At 62.0% G+C, this 19144-nt stretch overlaps 2 protein-coding genes across 2 annotated transcripts; both read right to left on the minus strand.

Moving 5' to 3' along the window:
* Positions 1-254: 254 nt before the first annotated feature.
* PDIA3 (protein disulfide isomerase family A member 3) lies at positions 255-7774 on the minus strand. The gene is made up of 13 exons (XM_084267831.1): positions 7599-7774; positions 7374-7452; positions 6604-6721; positions 6072-6179; positions 5065-5194; positions 4527-4643; positions 4266-4391; positions 3571-3753; positions 3185-3293; positions 2309-2437; positions 1461-1540; positions 945-1002; positions 255-660 (listed from the first exon to the last, which is right to left on the minus strand). Exons 1-13 carry the CDS (start codon positions 7757-7759, stop codon positions 541-543), a joined length of 1518 nt encoding a protein of 505 aa, XP_084123957.1. The 5' UTR covers positions 7760-7774; the 3' UTR covers positions 255-540.
* A 2153-nt stretch (positions 7775-9927) lies between these two features.
* On the minus strand, positions 9928-19144 carry CKMT1A (creatine kinase, mitochondrial 1A; the record flags this gene model as incomplete). Its single annotated transcript, XM_084268169.1, has 9 exons — positions 9928-10044; positions 10230-10355; positions 10630-10764; positions 10937-11060; positions 12042-12127; positions 12556-12777; positions 12890-12985; positions 13390-13588; positions 18996-19144. The coding sequence occupies 9 exons, from the start codon at positions 19142-19144 to the stop codon at positions 9928-9930; spliced, it is 1254 nt and encodes a 417-aa protein (XP_084124295.1).

A 19144-nucleotide genomic window follows, 5' to 3' on the forward strand; every position in this document is an offset into this window, starting at 1 on the left:
CCTCTGGCAACAAAAGCATCTGTGAATCGAGCCCCCAACCCTACACCCACAGAGCAGCTGATGCACAGAGTCTGAGAAGATACTTCTACACTCTGGCAAGAGCCCCTGAGCTGAGGGAGAAGAGGCTAAAGGCTGCACTGAAGGCCCAGAAACATGATTTCTAAAGGCTCACTGAAGGAAACCAGGCTCAGGGGAGAGGGTGCTGAGAGCAAATCTTGGTGGCAGGTAGGGCAGGGCTCCATGGACAGGGACACTTAGTTTTAGGGGTCATTTTATTGTTTCACTTCTCCAAATGTACAAAAAAAATTAGAAAACAACCCTACCCCCGCCCCCTCCCAAACCACAAAACAAACCAGTCTGGGGAGCCCCACAACAGTGCAGCTAAGAGACGGCAGGAAATTAAACAGAACTAGATACAGCAGCTGGGTCCCCTCAGCCCGCATGGTCACTGGCTCTCCACAACCCAGAACTGGCCCCAGTCTGCCCAGTGCTTCCCCATTTCACATAAAGCTCATCCTGACAAGATGGCAAGTGGGCGCTTTACAAATCCTCCTTCACCTTCTTCTTGGATTTCTTGGCTTTGTCTTCCTCCTGCAGCACAGGAGTGTTGGTTGCCTCCCGCTTCAAGTAGCTAACGAAGTCACTCACTTCTCTGCCACCCTGCAAAAAGCACGAGACAGTGAGGCAGTGCCCACTCCCTGGGGGCTTCCCCTTGGCTGGAGGGGGAGTTCAGGTGCCAGGCAGCAGAGCAGAGATCTCCCCGTGGGGCACAGCACGCAGCCACATGCTCCCAGCAGGCACTAGAGGGTGTGTTCCCAAGGAAACGAGCGGGCAGAGAGCCACCCACAACTCCAGAGGTGCAGCCCCAGAGAGGCTCGTGTTATTTGGACAGTGGGATGCTGCTTCACTGCTCTGTGCAGCAGCCAGTGCAGCAAAGGACTCACCTCATACTTCTTTGGACTCTGCTTCTTGCCAGCCGGAGCAAAATAGATGGTGGGGAAGCTGGGGAGAGAAGAAACATCCAGGCTCCCAACACGCCCTGTATTGTTTCAGGCCAGCCCCCACAGAAGGGAGTCGTGCCCAGCCTTCCCCTGGTTTGAGGTGGAAACAGCTCGGCAGCTCCCCCAGCCAGCAGGCACAGCCTTCAAGGACAGGCAGAGTGGGCTGAGTTCAGCTACACCCAAGGTTTGCTGGATAAACTGTTCCCAGAAGAGGGGCCCAGCACTGTTTCCACACAGCTGCCAAGACCTGAAAGCAGTGAGGTGGCCTCTGGGCACAGCCAGAGGAGCCAGGCAGAAGGACACTGTGTTTCCACTCTGATCTCCTTGCTCTGAGCAATTCACATGCCAGTCGCCCCCCACACCCACCCCCCAGTGAGGCTCCCAGCTCTGTGGCTGTGCTGGCTGGACACCAGCCTGGCTTTGCCCGCTGACACTGCTAGGTCCCAGGGTCAGACCTACCCTCTGACTTCATATGGAGAAGGCACATCATTGGCTGTAGCATCCATTTTGGCAATGACGATATTGGGGTCTTTACTGAGCTGTTGGGAGAAGAACTGATCAGTAACCCATCTGCACAGCAGCAACTCCACACCCTCCGGCGGTGCTGTCAGAGGGCAGCACGCACGGTGCGCTGGAGGATGAGCGAACTCCTGAGCTGTTCCCAAGGGCACAGGGAACAAAGTCCCTCCTCCTCAAAGCTGCCTGCAGCACACACCTCCCAGCTGCACCTGCTGTGGCTTCTGAGGAACACTTGCCTCAGAGCAACTGCTCTCCTTGAACCCCAGGACACGAACAGCAGGGGTGTGTGGTGCCAAGGGGCGGGGTGCCCGATGGCCAAACAGCAAAAGGCCACCCAGAGCTGGGAGAGGGGATTGATGTGCTCTGCTCCTCAAGGTGTCTGGGAGAGCAGACTGATGTGCTCTGCTCCTAAAGGCACACAGGGCAGCTGTCACCCATCAACAGCTGGGAGACCACAACCACACAGTGGCTTCCCAAAGAGGAACTCTGCCCGTCACTGGATTGGGGAATGTTCAGGTGCCACAATAAAGGGAGCGGGCTGAACCCACTGGCACAGTCACTAGATGCTGCTGACGTGCTTCTGTGCTCAGAGGAGATGCCAAACTCAGTCCTCAGGAAGGCAGAGTTATGCATTATCACCAGGGCTGGACAGAACCTGCAAGGGTCTTCAGTGCCACAAAATTCTAGTCTGCGTTTCCAGCAGAGCCCCCCAGACCTTCCCAGCAGAGCCCCCCAGACCTTCCCAGCAGAGCCCCCCAGACCTTCCCAGCAGAGCCCCCCAGACCTACCTTCTCCCCCAGTTCTTTGTATTTGGGCTCCAGGTTCTTGCAATGACCACACCAGGGCGCATAGAACTCTATCAGGACATCTTTGTCTTCTGCATTCACGATTTCATCGAAGTTCTCTGCAACCACCACCTGCCAAGGTTGGATCACAGGGGTCAGCTTTTCCCCAGCGCACAGCGAGGCTGCATCAGGACAGGACACTCTGTGTGCTCTGCCCAGGCAGGCCCAGCCCTCCCCCAGCACGCAGGAAGCAGCCTGCTGCACCTTCACAGCAGGATGGCCAAGCACACAACTCCACACAGAGCTGTGACATCCTCAACTTGCAGGTGAAAACCTGTCTTAAGGTACTGACACTACCTGCAAGCCAGGTTTGCACCTGGTATTCTCACAGGAGGAGGACAAAGTAAATTCTTAATCTCAGCACGTTCCAGGCTGAGGAAATCAGCTCAGCAAGACAGGCTGAGGCCACCCCCATCCACACATGAACAAGCAGCGACTTCCACACCCTCGTGAGGCACGGAATGCTTTGATTCCAGGCAGAAGTCACTTGGAGGGATGGAAAGTAGGAGTGAGGAGGTGAAGATGTAACTCGGGGTGAAAGGCAAGAGCAGTTACACCCCACCCCAGTGACGAGATGAACATGTAACTCCTCCGGAACGGCGCAGTCATGACCAGGCCATGCCCCCAGGGAGCAGAGCCAAGGCAGCAGGCCTCTGCATGACCCCGCTTGCAGAGCGCACTGGTGTGCTCAGCCCGCAGCTGCTGTGGCTGAGAACACCACACAGCATCTAAACCACGCGCTGCTTTTCCTGCCTGGCTCAGGAAACTGACAGAAGAAGGGAGTGGATCCTCCTTCTGCCTCTCCCAGGCAGTGCTCACCTTCACAGGGCCGTCGTTGCTCTCGGGGATGGGCTCCGATTTCAGGTACTTCTTCAGGTTCCCATCGAAGTAATCCTGCAGGAACCTCTCCAGAGCCTTTCCGTCACGGCTGGAAGCAGAGTGACATTTCACAGCCATCACCACACAGGCAGGATGAGAGGGGAAAGCTTTCAAGGCTGATTTAAGCTCCTTCCACCCACAGAACAGATGCCACCTGCATCTCCCAGAGCACCAAGGCTGGCGCTGAGGACCCAGCAGTCATCTGACTGGAGCTGGAACACCCAGCTTCCCCGTTTGCTCCAAGCTAAGGAGGTGGGATCTGGTTACAGGCCACCAGACCAAAGTCCAGCAAGCCAGAGAAAACACCACCAAGTTCCAAGACTTACGAGAACTCCTCCTGCATGACGTATTTCTCTCCTTTAGCAGTCCTGATGGCAACCACTGGAGCCTCTCCCACGCTGCTGTCTAGACCAAACTCTGACAGTTCATGGCCAAAGGTTTTCCGACTGGCAACAGCAAAAGACAGCTTGTGGCCAGCATCTAAGAACTTCTTTGCAATCATCATAACCCTGAGGGGGAAAAAATAGAATAATCAAAACTCACAAAAGATGATCCCTTGGAATATTACCTTCTGCATGACACAGCACCCTTCGAGCTGTGTGCTCACGGGACGAGGGATTCAATGCTGTGATGTGCTGTGCACAGGGCAGTCCTGCAGAAGAGGCCTGGAGAGGCTGGGGAGTGGGCTCGTGCCTGATGGGAACCAGGCCTGTGTGAGTGCTGTGTGCTTTCACCCCCAGCCCCATCAGCACAGCCACCAGCACGACAGGCAGCAGGGAATGTGAAGGACAGAGTCCCTCACGGTGGGGAAGTTCATGTTGAAGGGACCCAAAAGCCAGGTGGGCTTTTGGAGGATGCACATATTGCCTGCTTTGGACTCTGCAAAGCAGCAGCTGGCCCTGATTAGAAACTCAGCTGCCACCCTCAGGGAAGGAGGGTTCACACACCAACAGGAGCAGCTCTGAACTGAGCCAGGGAAGAGCAGGGAACAAGAGGCCCACCAGCCCCCGCTGCTGCCTACCTGTTGCGCCAGTAGTTGGAGCCCTTGGCGTTCTTCTCATAGTCCACGTCGTAGTAGGCCACCATCAAGTCCTTCCCCTGGATCAAGTCTTTGTTGTCCTCAGTCATGTGTGGGCAGATGCCAAAGCTGTCAGCAAGACAGGCAGCAGCTTCAGCTCCACTGCCCAGAGCCCTCCCCAGCAACGGGCTCCCTGAGCACGCTCCTGTGCTGCCCACCCACCAACACGGAACGCCAGCGATCAGTCAGACCCAAGGAACTCACATGTTCTCCTGGATAAACTTCTTGATCTTCCCACTGGTGATTTTGTCTTCTGTGTACTTGATGGAGCTCTCCTCAAACTTGTTGGCCAGGCGTGGAGGACGGAATAAGATGATACCCCTGAGGGAAGCAGGTATGGTGAGTTGAAGTGTCCCTGGGATTCCAAGGATGCAACTAGGCATGGCCAAGAACCTTGTCTCCATGACTATCCCCAGAGATCCCACAAGCCTGTCTAGGTTCTTGGTGGCACTGCTGCACAAGACCCACCTGTCAGAGCCTTCAGACAAGCACAGTGACAAACAAACCCCTCCACCCATCAAGTGAGACACCTTTGTTGAGACACTTCCCACCAGAGGCAGACACTAAGCCCCCAGAGCCTGCAACCCTTCCCTCTTACAGAGGAGAGGGATACACCACTGGCAGTTGGGGAAGAAACAAGCCCTGAAGCTGTGTTCCCAAAGTGAATCCAGTTAGGAACTGGAATCCATGAGTGTGTTACAGATGTCTCAGTAACAGGAAATTCTTGTGTTAAACAACTTACTCTCCGTCTTCCTCATACTTCTGCACCAGTTGCTCCTCACTGGTGTGTGCAAAACGGTAGTTATCTCTGAGGTTGTTGGCAGCTTTCATGAACTCTGAGTAAGCATCACCAGATGCATCTCCAAAGAAGCCTGCAGCAGAGAGACAGGTGGTGACCCCAAACTGGCTCTGGAGACCTCAACATTTCTCTCCACTGAGAAACTGAAAGACCACTTCTGAATCAGGTCCTCCAGTGCATGCTCAGGCCTGCACCTCTGACAGCTTCTCCCATCCTGTTACAGGGACCTTTCTGTGTCCCCTCCCTTCCAGAGGCAGGACGTTGCTCAGGCTTAGTCACTGAGCAGAGAGACAGCTCCCAGCACCCAGATACCCACCTTGTAACCACCTGACACCACTGCTGAGAACAACTGCCCAGGCACTTAACAGGGATACATTTGGGGATGCTGACTGACACTGATACAGTTGTAGGACACAGGAAGCCCCCTGTTGCCCCGTGTAAGCCCTGAGGGAGCCACAGCACAGCAAGAGCCCACTGCTGTCACAAGATTGCACTCCAAGCTACTTTCTAGCAATCCCAAGCCAGCTGTTGTCAGCCAGCCAGAAGAGCAACAAGCTCTAAAAAAGATACACTGTGGTGCCAGGAAGTCTGACAGTCAAAAGAATCACAGGGGGGGAGAAAAGCAAAAGCAAAAGCAAAAAAGTTGGAAGGAATCCCCAGAGGTCACTGAGTTCAACCTCCTGCTCACAGCAGGACGCGCTTCAGCGTCAGGTCAGGTTGCTCAAAGCTCTGCCCAGCAGGAGCTCTGGAAACCTGAGTGTTTCAACATCCCTCCTGGCACACAGTACCAGAGCACTCTGTCAGCCCCCCCACCAGGAGCCTTTTCTGCTCACGTGCACCTGCAAGTTCTGTGGGTACAGCGGGCGATGCTCCTTCTTACCCTTCCACAGCAGGTTCCCCAGGGCACCTCCCAGCACCCCCCAGCCCAGGGCTGTGCTGGGGCCACTCACCCACGACAGAGGCATCTTTGTCACCGATGAACTTCTCAAAGTCAGCCAGGGAACTGAGAGCCACAGAAGCAGGTCCTGCCTGTTTCTTGAGATGACTGACAATCCCATCTTGAGAGGAAAGCAAAGCAATTAAAGGGGTGAGCAGAAAGCTCTGCAATGACACCCTCCAAGGCTTCCCAAAGCAGAACCCGTGCCTCTCTCCTGCACAATAAGGGCAGTGAGAGTTAAAGGCTTCACACAGCACCTTCCCACCACCTCCCAGACACTGCCCATCAAGGGTACAGGGAGCTAAAGGCAATGTGGAAGCCTTTACTTTTAAGGGTGAGATTTAAGGGATGCCAAACACCCAGGGCACTGGCAGCACAAAGAGACCTGGGAAGGCCAAGGAGGTGTGTGTGTGGCGGATGTGTGTAGGCAGGAACCTTCTATGCATCCCTCAATACACACAAAACCCCCAATACAAGCCCATTACACGTGGGCCTGCCTTCCAGCACCATTTTAGCAAGCCAGATGCCTGCTAAGGAGCTCTCACCTGCTGTCCTGGGCCCATCATAGGTTCCTGCCTCTTCTCCATCCCGGAAAATCTTTAAGGTAGGATAGCCACTGACCCCATACTTGTTACAGGTGTTTGAGTTTGCTGTACAGTCAACCTGAAGGAAGAGAAGCATTGCTGCCTGGTGACCCAGCTGCCCGTGCATGCAGAACACTCACGTGTCTTTCACCAAGGCTGGCTTCCTTCCACATGAAGTGTAAGAACCTGCAAAGCATCTACAAGATGCAAGAGCTGGAGACTCAACACCCGGGAAGGAGGGGGTGTGGGTGCACTGGCAGGCCCCAAAAGTACCTGATGAAGTTCTGGAAAGATTAAATAGTTGCTACTTTGGCCAAAAAAACCTGAACACATAAAGATTCTTGCAATCAACTGCAGGATTAAATGGAATCAATCAACTGCTCTCAGGCCCAGAGCAGTCCTAAACTTCCCGCAGTGCCAGAAGGTGGCAGGCTGACCTCACCCATCCATGCCCCTTCCCAACAAGGAAAAGGACAACCCCGGCCCGCGGAAGCCACACGAGTGTCCTGGGGGAATGAAACCTCCCGCACACCGACCCGGGCTCCGTAAGCCCAGGGACGCCGCCACAGAGCGCAGCAACGCGCCAGCTCTCGGGCTCCATCACGCAGCTCCGAGCGGGCCCCTTCCTCCCGCACAGACCCTGCAGCGCTCCGCACGCCAACCGGGCGGCAGCGGCCCTGGCGGCGCCCAGGCCCCCCCATCCCCCCCACCCCTGGGCCTCCAGCGCTCACCTTCACCAGCGGCACGATCCCCTTCAGCCTGGTGGCCGCCGACTCGTACTCCGGCGCCAGCCGCTTGCAGTGCCCGCACCTGGGAGGATGGAGGGGGGGGGTTAGGCCGGCCGAGAGCGCCCCGCCCGCCCCCGCCCCAGCCCCGGCCGGGCCCTGCCCTGCCCTGCCGCCGCCGGGCCCCGCTCCCTCCCTCCCTCCCTCCCTCCCTCCCTCCCGGCCCCTCACCAGGGCGCGAAGAACTCCACGAGCACCAGCCCCGGGCGCTCGGCCAGGCCGCTCTCGAAGTCGGCATCGCTGAGCTCCACCACGTCGGAGGCGCGGGCGGCGACGGCGAGGAGCGGGAGGAGCAGCAGCAGCGCGGCGGGCCGCGGCCGGGGCGCGGACATGGCGGGCGGGGGCGCGGCGCGGCGCGGGGCTCCCTCCTCGGCGGCGGCGGCGGCTGAACAGGCGCCGGGGGCCGCTGGCCGGATGTCCCGCCCCCTCAGCCGGATCTGCCGTGTGGCAGCTCGCCGTTGGGCGCCGTGCCTCGCGTCACGCCGGCTCCAGCCAATGGGCTGCCGAAGCGGGGTGGGCGGGGTCGGCTGCGGCGGGACCGCCTCTTGTCTCCCGTAGCCGCTGGGTCCCGGCGCCGGGCTGTGGTCGGCGGGCGCGGCCTCTTGGGGCCTCGCCGGGCCCGGTGCGGGGCGCTGACCGCTCCCGGCCCGGCTCGGCCCCGCCCCTGAGCTCCCTCCCTCCCGCTGCCCGGCCCGGCCCTGCCCCGCGGACGCCCCGGGGGCTGCGCCCGGCTCCTGCGCCCGGCTCCAGGGGCTGACGTCTAGGGCGTTGTGCGGGCCCCGGGCACCGCATGGCTGGGGCTGCGGGACGGGCTGGGGCTGCGGGACGGGCCGCGGCTCTGCGCACAGCCTCCCGCCGCAGCACCACTCCTGCATCGTGGAGGGGACTTGCATTCCCCCGGCCTCCAGCTCCCAGGCGACCCCCCGCAGGTCTTCCCCGCTTAATGACATCAGCTGCATGGCCAGAAATACCCTCTCTGCTGTTGGGACCGCTCTGAGCTGGCACATCCTGCTGCCGCCGTGCCCTGGGACCACAGTCCCATGCTGTTCCCGTACTGGGACGCAGCTTAAGAGCCGTCCAAGTGCTCTCACTTCTGACAATCTCAGTTGTGGGGATGCTCACCACGCAGCAGTCCCAGCCCTGTGCTACCCACACGCTTTCTCCAACAGCACAGGAGGAATTACACTTGCCCAAACACTCCCCGGAATGGGAGAAAGAGTCCAGAGATGGCACTTCAAGCTGCAGGGCTGAAAGAAAGGATCTTCCCTGCCACAGAGGCAAAATAATCACGTTTGGGGTTGGGGCTTTTTTATTATTTTTATCCTGACATGAATTGCTACTGAAGGGTCCAAAGGCCAGCGAAGGTTTAGGAAGGTGAAGGAAAGAAGAATCGAGTAGGAGGCGTTTGATGAGCTCGTGGTGGCCTGAGAAACAGGGAGGGTGATGGAGGGGTGAAGGAAACGAGGGGACAGCCGTGCCACCCGTTTCTCCTTGAGCAGCAGGCTCCAGCCCTTGCCCTGTGACCTGCTCCCCCTCACTGACCACAGAGTTTCGGCAGAGCCTCCCTGAGCCCCGAGCTGAAGAACAGGACCAGCGTTCACCGGGTGCTCCCCACGGTGTTCGGGGAGCACGGGGGGTCCCGGCCGGCGATGAACCTACTCCGGGCCGCCCGCTCCCGCGGCTCCGGGGCTGCCTCTCCCGCGACCTGTGGCTGCCCGAGCGGCTGCGGCAGAACCCGGGACCCGCTTGGGAAGAGCTGTACGAGCCCCCGGGAGCCGCCCGCTCCCCGCCCGCCGCCTCCAGCTGAGGGGCCGCGGCCGGCCCCGAGCCCGCCCGCCGCTGGTCCCGGGGCCAGCAGGGGGCGCCGCCGCCCGCTGCGGGAGCGCCGCGGAGGCGGGGCGCCGCTCCGTGCCGCGCCGCGGGGGAGGGTGGCCTGGGAGAGGGTGGCCTCGGGGGCTTGCCAGGGGGGTGCTGGCCTTGGGGGGCTGTGGGGCCCTTAGGGAGCTGTCCTTGTGGGGGGTATGGTGGCCTTGGGGGCTGCCTTGCCTCTCCTCCTCTGCCTGCCCCGCTGCCTTCTCTGCAGCCCCAATAAACCCGTGATGGGCGCAAGTCGCTCCCTGCAGCGACGTGTGGCCCCACAGCACCCTCCCTGCCCGTCCCGGCTTCCCCGCAGCTCCTGGCACCCTGCAGCCGGCTGCGCCCAGCTCCCCAGCACCACGGTCCCTTTGGGGCCCCAGAACGGGCAGCCCCCGTGCCCCCCAGGCGCGTTCCCCAGGGCAGCCGTGGCTTGGGGCAGGTGTGGGATGCCCAGAGCGGGGTGGGTGCCTCTCTGCAGGGGCGCAGGGTAAGGAGGAGGCGGAGCCACAGCTACAGCAGCACACGTTTATGGGGTCTGGCCTGGCGCGTTGCGGGTAGCAGGACGCAGCGACATGCTGGCACAGAGACGCGTAAGCTACGGGGGGAGCTGGGTCCCGCGGGGCTGGTGCTGCCTTGGTCCAGCTCAGTGCCGGAACTGCGGCACCGCGGAGGGGATGCGGATGTCCTGCCCCTTCTCCAGCCGCCGCTCACAGTCGATCAGGTAGTTCACACCGTCTATCACCAGCTGCACCAGCTCCACCTGCACCAGGAGCACACATGTCCTGACTTGGGGGCTGTCCCGGGAGCCATGCCCCTGGCACTGCCCCACACACACCCCACGCTGGCCCCAGCACATGGCCCTGGAACTGTCTGGGTGCTGCGAGCCTGGCACACACATGCACTCTAGAGCCCCCCTCCCCAAAAGCAGCTCTGCCCAGCACTCACCTCTGACTTCCCCAGCCGGTCCAGGTTGGAGATGTCAAAGACGCTCCCGGTAGCTGCCGTGTCCACACCGCCTGTCCCACGCTTCTGTAGCCGGAGGTTCTCCAGGATCTTAGGGAAGCGGCTATCCTGGTGCCCAGAGAAGGTGTTGGTGCTCAGTGGGACCCTCAGCAAGGCAGTCGGGGCTCTGCAGCCGACTACTCCCCGGGGCAGCCCTCCCATCGCTCCAGAACCCCAGCAGGTTCCTGTCCCCTCCAGCAGCAGAAGCAGGTGTGGGCTCTGCTTCCTGGGGAACCAGACTGAGGTCCAGGGCCAGGCCCCACGCAGTCCTGCACCCCCTGTGTGGCTGAGCTCCCCATGCCCCACAAGCTGGGTCTCCCCACAAAGTCAGCCATGGCAGTACCTTGCTGAGCAGTGGCAGCTTGATGTGGACACCAGCTCGCAGCCCAGTGCCCAGGTTGGAGGGGCAGGTCAGGATGTAGCCCAGCCGCTCATTCCACATGAACTCCCAGCCTCGCTCTTGGATTAGCCGCTCCACCTGCATGGAGAGGCACAGGCAGACCCTCAGCCGTGGGTGCCCGGGCCTTGGCATGGCCGCACCGCCCAGCCCTGGCTGAGTGCAGGGGGCCAGCCCCACAGCAGCCCTGCTCGCCCATCCATCTGTCTGTCTGCCCACAGGGCCAGCACAGCAGGGGCTGGCCGGTGCTCACCTCCTTCAGGCCCCGACAGAACCGCTCGAAGACGCGCTTCATGTTGCCGCCCTTCTCCATGGAGATGACACGCGTGTGGTCCTCCTCGTTGATCCAGATCAGGAAGGTCTTCTCGTTATTGTGCCTAGGGACAGGGCTGTGCTCAGCTGTGCTGGTGGCCAGCAGAGCTCCTGCACCCACCCAACCACCCCTGCCAGCTCGCCCATGCCCCTTCTGCCCCTATGACCACAGTGCCAGTGCTGCCCCCAGGCCCAGAGCTCTCCCTTCATCCCTGGCTGGCCGTTGTCAGAGCACTGCTGGCAGCAGGGTGGCCAGCCAGGAGATGCTCCTGGAGACATGGTGGGCGATGGGTCCTGTCTCCAGTGCTGTGGGTGCAGGAAAGCACTGCTGAGGAGGAGCAGCATGGTGCCGGTGTGGTGGCAACCCTGCCTGGACAAGAGCTCCTGCATTGTGTGGGCAGTGGGAGGGGGCTGTGAGATGTGGGTGCATGTGGGGGTGCTGGGTTTAGGGGGTGGCTGGAGCTGGGTTCCACGTGTGCTGTTTTCCATGAGGCTGCTGTACGGGCGCTGAGCCAGTGAGGGAGGTGTGGGCGGCTGCGTGTGCCGGCTGTCGCTCCGCAGGTGCGTGGGATGCTGCGTGGGATGCTGCATGGCTCTGCAGAGATGCTGGGAGGGAGCAGTAAGATGCAGTTGTGGCAGGAGAAGTTGGGAGGCAGGTGGAGTGTGCAGAGCCAGGAGGACGGATGGGGATTGCCCGGGGAGCAGAAGGCAATGACAGAGTTTTGGCAGCCTGGAGTGCAAGGTGCTGCAGGACAGTGAAGCAGGCAGGACTGAGAGCAGGGGGCTGGCTCTGCAGTTCCACTTGGTATGAAGACACTGTGGCTGCTGACTGCAGGTGCTCCTGGCTCATGCCTGGGCAAGGAGAGCCCAACTCTGCGTGGCCACAGAGCGTGGGGTGAGCGTGGCCCAGGGTGCTGGTGGTGCGTGTGCTGGGGTCTGCGGTTAGGTGAGCATGGGGGGTGCAGGAGGTGGGGCTGGGCAGCCTGACAGAGCAGCAGTGGCCCCCACCCTTCTGCCCACTGACTGATGCTGTGGCAGATCCTCACCAGATCCCTCGTGCGTCGGGCCAGTCCCGAGCCATTCCTGCCGCCGTCAGGAGTGGGGACACTGGCTTGTCGAAGAGGAAGTGGTCCTGGAGAGAGGCAGAGTGCAAGGGCTCAGGGGGCTGCATGGCTGGTGCCAGGGCACCCTATACCACTGCCCCCAGCCTGCCACGCAGGCACCCACCGTGGCTCTCCCAGGCAGGCCTGGCACACAGCCCACCCTGTGCCTGGGGCTAGCAGGGCACCAGTTATGTACCAGGGGGCTGCCTTCCCCTGGTTAAGGTCCAGGATGGGGCGAAAGCCTGGGCTGACGAGGCTGCCTTCAGGAAGCTCCATCCCCTGACTTGGGAGGGCTGACACCCTCTGCACTGCAGGGTGGCCTCACTGGGGAAGGGAGTCCTGATCCTGCAGTGCAGCCAGGCTGGGAAAGGATACGGCCTCCTGGAGAGGCAATGCCACAAAGGGGTCCTGCTCTGTGGGCACCCGGGGTGGCTGGTAGGGAACTGCCCCAACTCACATCGATGAGCTGCTGCTGCTCCTTCTCCGTCATCTCGCTGAGGCGGTAGTAGCGGCCCGCCAGGTCTCCAGTGAGGCCGTTCAGGGCATCCACAGTCACCTTCTCCACCTCTCGCCGCTCGGCGCGGGTGCAGGCTGGCGGCAGGCTCAGCCCGCGGATGCTGCGCCCAGTCCGAACGCGGGACGAGAGCACATAGCGTTCATCAAAGTGGCCAGACTTTATCTGGAACAGACATAAGCCATGTGCTGCTTACAGGTCCCTGCTGGCAGGGACCCTGTGCCCCAAGGCCCGGGGAAGGGCCCCTGTGCGCAGCACCACTGCCCAGCTAGTGCACCTTGCTGGCATCCAGGTCTGTGACGTGCTTCATGGTGCGGGGGTTGTATCCGTTGTGCCGCTCCTGAATCACGGGGTCAAACAGGTCAGCAAACACCTGGAAGGAAGCGGGATGATGTACAGCACTGCAGGCCCAGCACCCCAGGAAGCCCCTGCCATGAGCTCGGCACAGCCCACTGCCGGCATGGGGGACATGGCTGCAGGGAGGCTGCTGGGGGTGGCTGGGGCCATGGTGTGTCCTGCAGTGCAACAGCAAGTCATGGGCCGGTGCTGCCTGGGCAGGTGGGGCTTGGGGACAAGGAGGAAGAGGTTGTGGGGCTCCAGGAACATCTGACCTGAAGGAGCCCTGTGTCCCATGGGGACATGCTGGGGCAGGCCACGGGGCCAGGTAGAAGGAAGCGGGAAGAAGTGTCCCAGGCTGCTGGATGTGCCTCAGCTACTGGGACTGCTCTGGCTACTGCAGGTACCCTGGAGCGTGGTGGGGCTCTGTCTACCACTCACCTCATAGGTTTCTTCATCACCAGCTACCATGCCCACGGTCTTGATGAAGGGGTGGCCAGGGTTGTCGACGCCCGTCTGGATGCACTGGTCCAAGGTCCAGCCATTTGGGGTTGCTTTGTCACAGAGCCGGGCGTAGAGGGCTGGCGTCAGGTTGCTGGCCATGCAGTTGTTATGTTTCCTCAGGTCGGGGTATTCAGCACTGTGGAAGGAGAGGCAACAAGTCCTTTAGAGCCAGGGGACTCCAGTGTTCATGCCCTTGCCCCTCAGGGACCCTCAGGACAGATGTGGTAGAGGAGCTCTAGGGAGGGAGGCCATGTGGCCACACCATGCGGGAGCGGGAAGGCAGGCACTGCCATCACACAGCAAGGGCCAAGGCCTGACATTGCCACAAGGACAAGAGTCCGCCAGCAAATCTGGGTCGGTTGTGTGGGTGCGGCTCCTTATCAGTTCTGTACCAGGGCCCCGAGGCTGGGAGAGCTGGCTGGGCGAGCTGTGGTAGCCACGTCAGCCTCACGCTGGGGCCCTGGCAGCTGGCGGGGGCCTGTGCGCTGAGCTGCCAGCACGGCCAGGCCCAGAGCGGGACCATCGCTCCCCTTCTCATCCCGGGGGCTGACCTGCCACCAGCCCACACAGAGGGTGGCTGCTCCCGCTGCCCCTTCTGCCCGTGCAGCGAGGGGCCTGCTGGGGCCCTGCCATGTCTGGCCCCTGGGCCTCAGCCAGGCGCGACAGCCCCCTGTTCATCCGCCCCCAGATGCCGTGGGGCGGGATGAGCGGTTGACCCCGATCTGCAGCTGGTGGGAACCGCACTGGGCTGGTGCAGTTTATTGTATTAGGGGGACGCTTTCCTCTAATCAGCTTAGCAGGAGGCCGCCCCCTGACCTCATTCCCGCTTTAGCCTGGCTTTGTGCTTGCTCTGCGCTCATGGGGGGATTGGCAGGGCAGGACCCTGACACTGCTTTCCTTGGCCAAATCCCCCCTCGCTGAGAGCTGGAGCCTCTGCTTCCCTCAGTGGGACAGCCCAGGGGGCCAGGCTGTGGCCTGGGGGGATCCTGCAGCCCTGGATGCACCTTTTTTCTCTCCCAGGAGTAGCGCTGCCCTGTGTGTGTGTGCAGGTCCATGTGGGAGAAGAGGAGCTGGGACCAGATTGGGTCTGGCTCAGCAGGAGCGCCAGCCAGCCACCATCACCAGCAGCAGGGCCTGGCACCCTCCCAGCATCCCGGTCCTGTTCCCGGGGCGAACGTCCGCACAGGGTGCCAGGTCTGGCTGCCAGCACTCGGCCCCGTTGCTGCAATGCAGAGCAGAGCTGTCGCTGCCGCCGCCTCCTCCCCTGTGTCTGCAGGCCAAGGAATGTGCGTTGGCCCTTCGCCTACAGCTTGGCTACTGCTCGTGGCTTCCTGCACTTTGCAGAAAGAAAGGGAGGTGGGTCTTGCGTTCTCTGCTCCACACAGGGAAGCACGAGGCTCCAGCCTGGACCAGGGCGAGGAAGCGTTTGCTCCAGGCAGGAACTGGTCCCAGGCCATGCAGGCTCAGGGCTGCTGGCCCAGCACATACACACATGTTATCTGTTGTGCTGATGCTCCAGTTCGGAGGCTGACTGCCATATTGGGGTCAGTAACCCACAGATGGCAGGGGCCTCCCCCACCACTATCAGTGTGCTACTGACCCATGTCTCCCCAGGAAAGAGCCATCTGATAAAAGGCATTTGCTGATCACAACAGGACACTTCAACAAGTTCCTCAGTGCCACCTGGCATGCCAGGACCACAGCACGCTTGCTTTCCCCCCCTGACAGTGGGGACTGCATCCAGCCAGCCAGCAAGGGTTACGAGGGGAGGCAAGCTTACTTCCAGTGAGTGAATGACTGCCATAGGTTTAAGCACACTGCCTGTTATGTCAGTCTATACCTTCACCGAGGTGTTCAGAGTCCAAAGCCTTGAGAGCCTCTGGCCCCTGCCTGCAGGGTCTGTGCCTGCTGCAGGGCTCATTTAGCTCCTGGCTTGAACCCACCCTCCCCTGAACAGCCCTGAATCACAGGCAGCAAACCTGGGGAATTTCTCTTCAGCCTTCCTAGAGCACCCAAACTAAGCTGGATGGCACCAGGATCAGCAGGGTGATGCAGGGATGGAGATGCTGAGCACCCCATGCTGTGCTCACACGCCGTGCCTCACAGAGCTGCAGGGGAGACAGCTCATCCCTGCAGCCAGGATGTGTCCAGGGCTGGTGTGGGACGGCTCAGGGAGCAGGCATCATGCCCCCACCATGCTCTCTTGGGTGTTCAGGGGTCCTCCAGCAGAGCATGATGTGTCACTGCACTTGGTCTTACTGGAGCTGCCTCGGCCCCTTGGGTTTTGTCCCCCAAACGGGATTTTGACTGATGACCCTCTCAGCACCACCCTTTTTCCTGGTGCCATGCAGCTGAGCAATGGGGTGGGACCCCCCTGGATCCTGGGATGTTTCCAGCTGGAAACATCTTTGGCAGACGGTGGACACGTGCCAGGAGCACTGCTGTCACCCACACTGCCCGTGGGCAGCTCGGCACCGCCATCCTGCCCGCAGCCTGTCCTTGCACCTTCACCCAGGACGACACCTACAAGGTGGTCAGCATGGCTGCCAGTCCCCCCGGGCTGGGTAGCCCCTCCAGCACCAGCAGCCCCCCACATCTCTTTGCTGCTGATCCTGAGGCCTCCATCACCTGGTGGCATCACCGGCTCTGCGGGTGCCCGTGCTGACAGCAGCCCCACACGTGTCCCAGGGAGGTGTGGGGTGCATGAGGCGAGCTGTGCAGACCCTGCATGGCAGCAGGAGGAGCTGGGAGCCGACAGGTTGCTGCAGGTGTGGCTTGTTTACACAGGGAGGAGGGGGCTTGGGCTGGGTGTGGAGACACTTTGGGGGGAGCCCCAGCGTGACCACCCCAGTGTGGCACAGTGCCTTGTGCAAGGCCCTGCCTGTGCCCAGGTCTCCTCAGAGGGGTGCCCATGCCCCCTCAGCACAGCCATTTGCACTGTGGCACCTGATGAGCAATTGTGGGGTGCCGCTCAGGCCCCTTAGGGGTGTAGTCAGCATCTTGTTATTTAACTTAAAGGCTAGAGAAGCAAAATCCCAGGTGGGCTGACTGGTCCCCCAGAGTGGGATGCTGCAGCTCACCCCTGGCCTCTGTCCAGGCTCTTTTCCAAAGTCAGCACTGACACAAAAACATCCAGGCAAAACAGACTCTTGAGGAAGCTTGTTTTACAGCTTCCCAGCCACCTCCCCTCCCTTGATTTCACCCCCTCTCCAGACTCAGCTCAGTCCCCTCCTCCCCAGGGATGTGCCTGCCTGTCCCCTCAGCGCCAGTGCTCTGACTGCCGGTTCTCCCCAGCCCACCCATCCTGCTGCAGCAGCACGGCCAGGCTGGCCCCTGCCCGTAGCCACCATGGGGATGCTGGCAGTGTTCTGTGTGCTCCAGGGGACACACACACGTGTGTGTGTAGGCTCGGTGGGGACAGGCCAGCTGTCCCCAGGAGCAGGGAGCGGGCAGGGTACCTCCCTCATTCCAGCCAGCGGGTCTGGGGTCCTGCCAGTCTTCCCCACTCAGAAAGCCCCGCTGTCTGTGGCCCTGCAGTAGCCCAGAAAGCCTGAAAACACAAGCCTCTCTGGAGGCGACCAGGCAATAGCATCCAGCCTTCATCACTGCTGACCCCGCTGGTTCTGTCCCTTCATTCCCATGGCCCCACCAGCCCTCCCGAGCCCGGTGCTGGCTGTCGGCTCGCAGCTTTCTGCAGGAGCAGGGGCTGAGCCTGCAATGCAGCGCCGCGCTCTCACTGCGCTGTGGTGCAGGCACCACAGCAGCCGCGCGTGTTTGGAGCACTAGCGCGCTGCCTCCTGCCCGTTCTGCTACTTCATGGTGCGCAGCGGGGAGGAAAACCTGCTCCTCGCTTTCCAGACCCGCCTCTGAGCTGTGCCAGGCCGAGCAGCTGGTGCCGGTGCGAGGCGGAAGGACCAGCCGGTGGCCACCACGTCCCTCTCCCCTTCTGGCACTGTCCCTACCCTGCACGGCCCCTGTGGGGCACAGGCAGCTCCTGCCTCCAGCCCCCACCTCCACGCTCCTTGGGGCTGGGCAGCACGAGCGCTGGGCTGGACCTGCTGCACCTCTCTGGACCTCAGGGCCCCAATTCTTGCTGCTACAGCAAGCACGGTGAACACAGCAGCAGTAACGCCTCTGCCTGTGGCAGCAAAGTGCCCGTCCCCCCTGGGGCCCATCCGGGCTCCCCACAGGAACGCTTGGCAAAGAGCAGCTCAAAGGGGGAGTGTGCCATGAGACCTTCTGTGCTGGGCTTGAACCTTAGCACCACGCTGCAGCTCTGACACTTATCTGGCTTAAAGGATCAGGCATAGGTTGTGCAAACGGGGCCACCGGCTCTCGCAGAGCCAGCATTACCCCAAAAGCACCCCTAAGCCATGCCATGGCCCTGCGTGTGCCTGCCCGGCCCGGCTTGGCCCCACGCCCACCTCCCAGGAGTCCTGACTGCACATCTCAGGGCTCATCATCCAAAATGTGCCTGCAGACTGGGGGCTGCCTGCTCGGCACTGGCGGGCCCCTCCAGTTCTCTCGTTAAGTACTGCCCCTGAGAAGGAAGAGCAAGGACCTGCCAAGAAACCTTTTATTGTATATATAGAGAAGTCCCTGTCCCAAAGGCAGGCGCGTGGGAAGGCTGGTACAGCCAGATGGGGCTGGGCCAGGAGCTGCCGCCAGCCCCAGGGGCTGCGGAGGAGCCTCTGCCCCGACACTGCCTCTTGCAGACGGAGCTCCTGGGTGTCTCGCCAGGAGAAGAGAAAATGAACCCTTTGCTCCATCCTGTTCCCACCAGGACACTGGCGAGTGCTCCTGGGCTTCTGCAACCCCTGGGCCGAGCCAGGGGTATGGACTCACCCAAACTGACCCGTGCTCGCTGCCTGGCTGCTGGAGTCACCTCTGCGCATCCCCAAAAGGGACCCCAGCCCCAACCCCCAGCCCACTGCCCAGCACTCGTGTCCCCCCAGCTCCTGCCGGCCCCGGACTGGCAGCACAACACCTTGTCCCGGTGCCCCACAACTCTCCAAGGCCACCGGTAGCCCCGGGGCTCCCAGCCCGGGCCGCCCCCGGGGGAACCCCTGCGTCCCGCAGAGCCCCGGCTCAGCACGGGTCCCGGGGCGGGTCCCCGGGGCAGCCCGGCCAGCCCGGGAGGGCCCCAGCCCCGGGGATACGGGCGCCGCGGGTCGGGGCCGCCCGGCCCTCGGGGAGCTCGGGCAGAGCGCGGAGGCCCCGCCGCGGCGGCGCCGGGTGCCCTTGGGTGCGGGTCGGGGGAGCCCGCGGCGGCCCCAGGCGGGGCGGCTCCGTCCAGCACGGCCGAGCTCACGGGGCCGGCGCAGTCTCGGTTCCCGGGCGTCCCGGCCACCCCCGCCCGCGGATGAACGGCGTCCTCCCGCCGCTCCATCCCCCCCCCCCCCTTCCTTCAGCCGCCCCGGGGCCGCCGTCCCGGCTGGAACTCGGGGGCAGCCCCCCCGCCTTTTCCCGGTGCCCCCGCCCGCCGTCCCCCACGCCCCCCCCCCAACCCCCGCACGTGCGCCCCCGCCGCCCGCGTCCGGTACCTAGGCGGGTAGCGCCGTCGCTGCCGGTCGCCCGCGCCGACCGTGTCCCGGGCGAGCAGGAAACCGGCGGTGAGGGAACCGGCGCCCACCATGGCCAGGAGGCCGGCGGAGCGGCGGGAGGAGAGGGCGCGGGCGAAGGTGCTGGCCAT

The sequence above is a fragment of the Gallinula chloropus genome (assembly GCF_964237585.1).
Source record: "Gallinula chloropus genome assembly, chromosome: 9".
In the NCBI taxonomy this organism is placed as follows: domain Eukaryota; kingdom Metazoa; phylum Chordata; class Aves; order Gruiformes; family Rallidae; genus Gallinula; species Gallinula chloropus.

Bases quoted from the DNA above. Each gene is read 5' to 3' on its own strand.
- PDIA3 (XM_084267831.1), bottom strand. From the start codon at position 7,759: ATGTCCGCGCCCCGGCCGCGGCCCGCCGCGCTGCTGCTGCTCCTCCCG. The intron at 4,392-4,526 runs GTGAGTTCCTTG...TCTTGCTGACAG, and splicing joins AAGTTTATCCAGGAGAACAT to CTTTGGCATCTGCCCACACA. The intron at 1,003-1,460 runs GTAGGTCTGACC...TTCTCTCCCCAG, and splicing joins TCTCCATATGAAGTCAGAGG to CTTCCCCACCATCTATTTTG.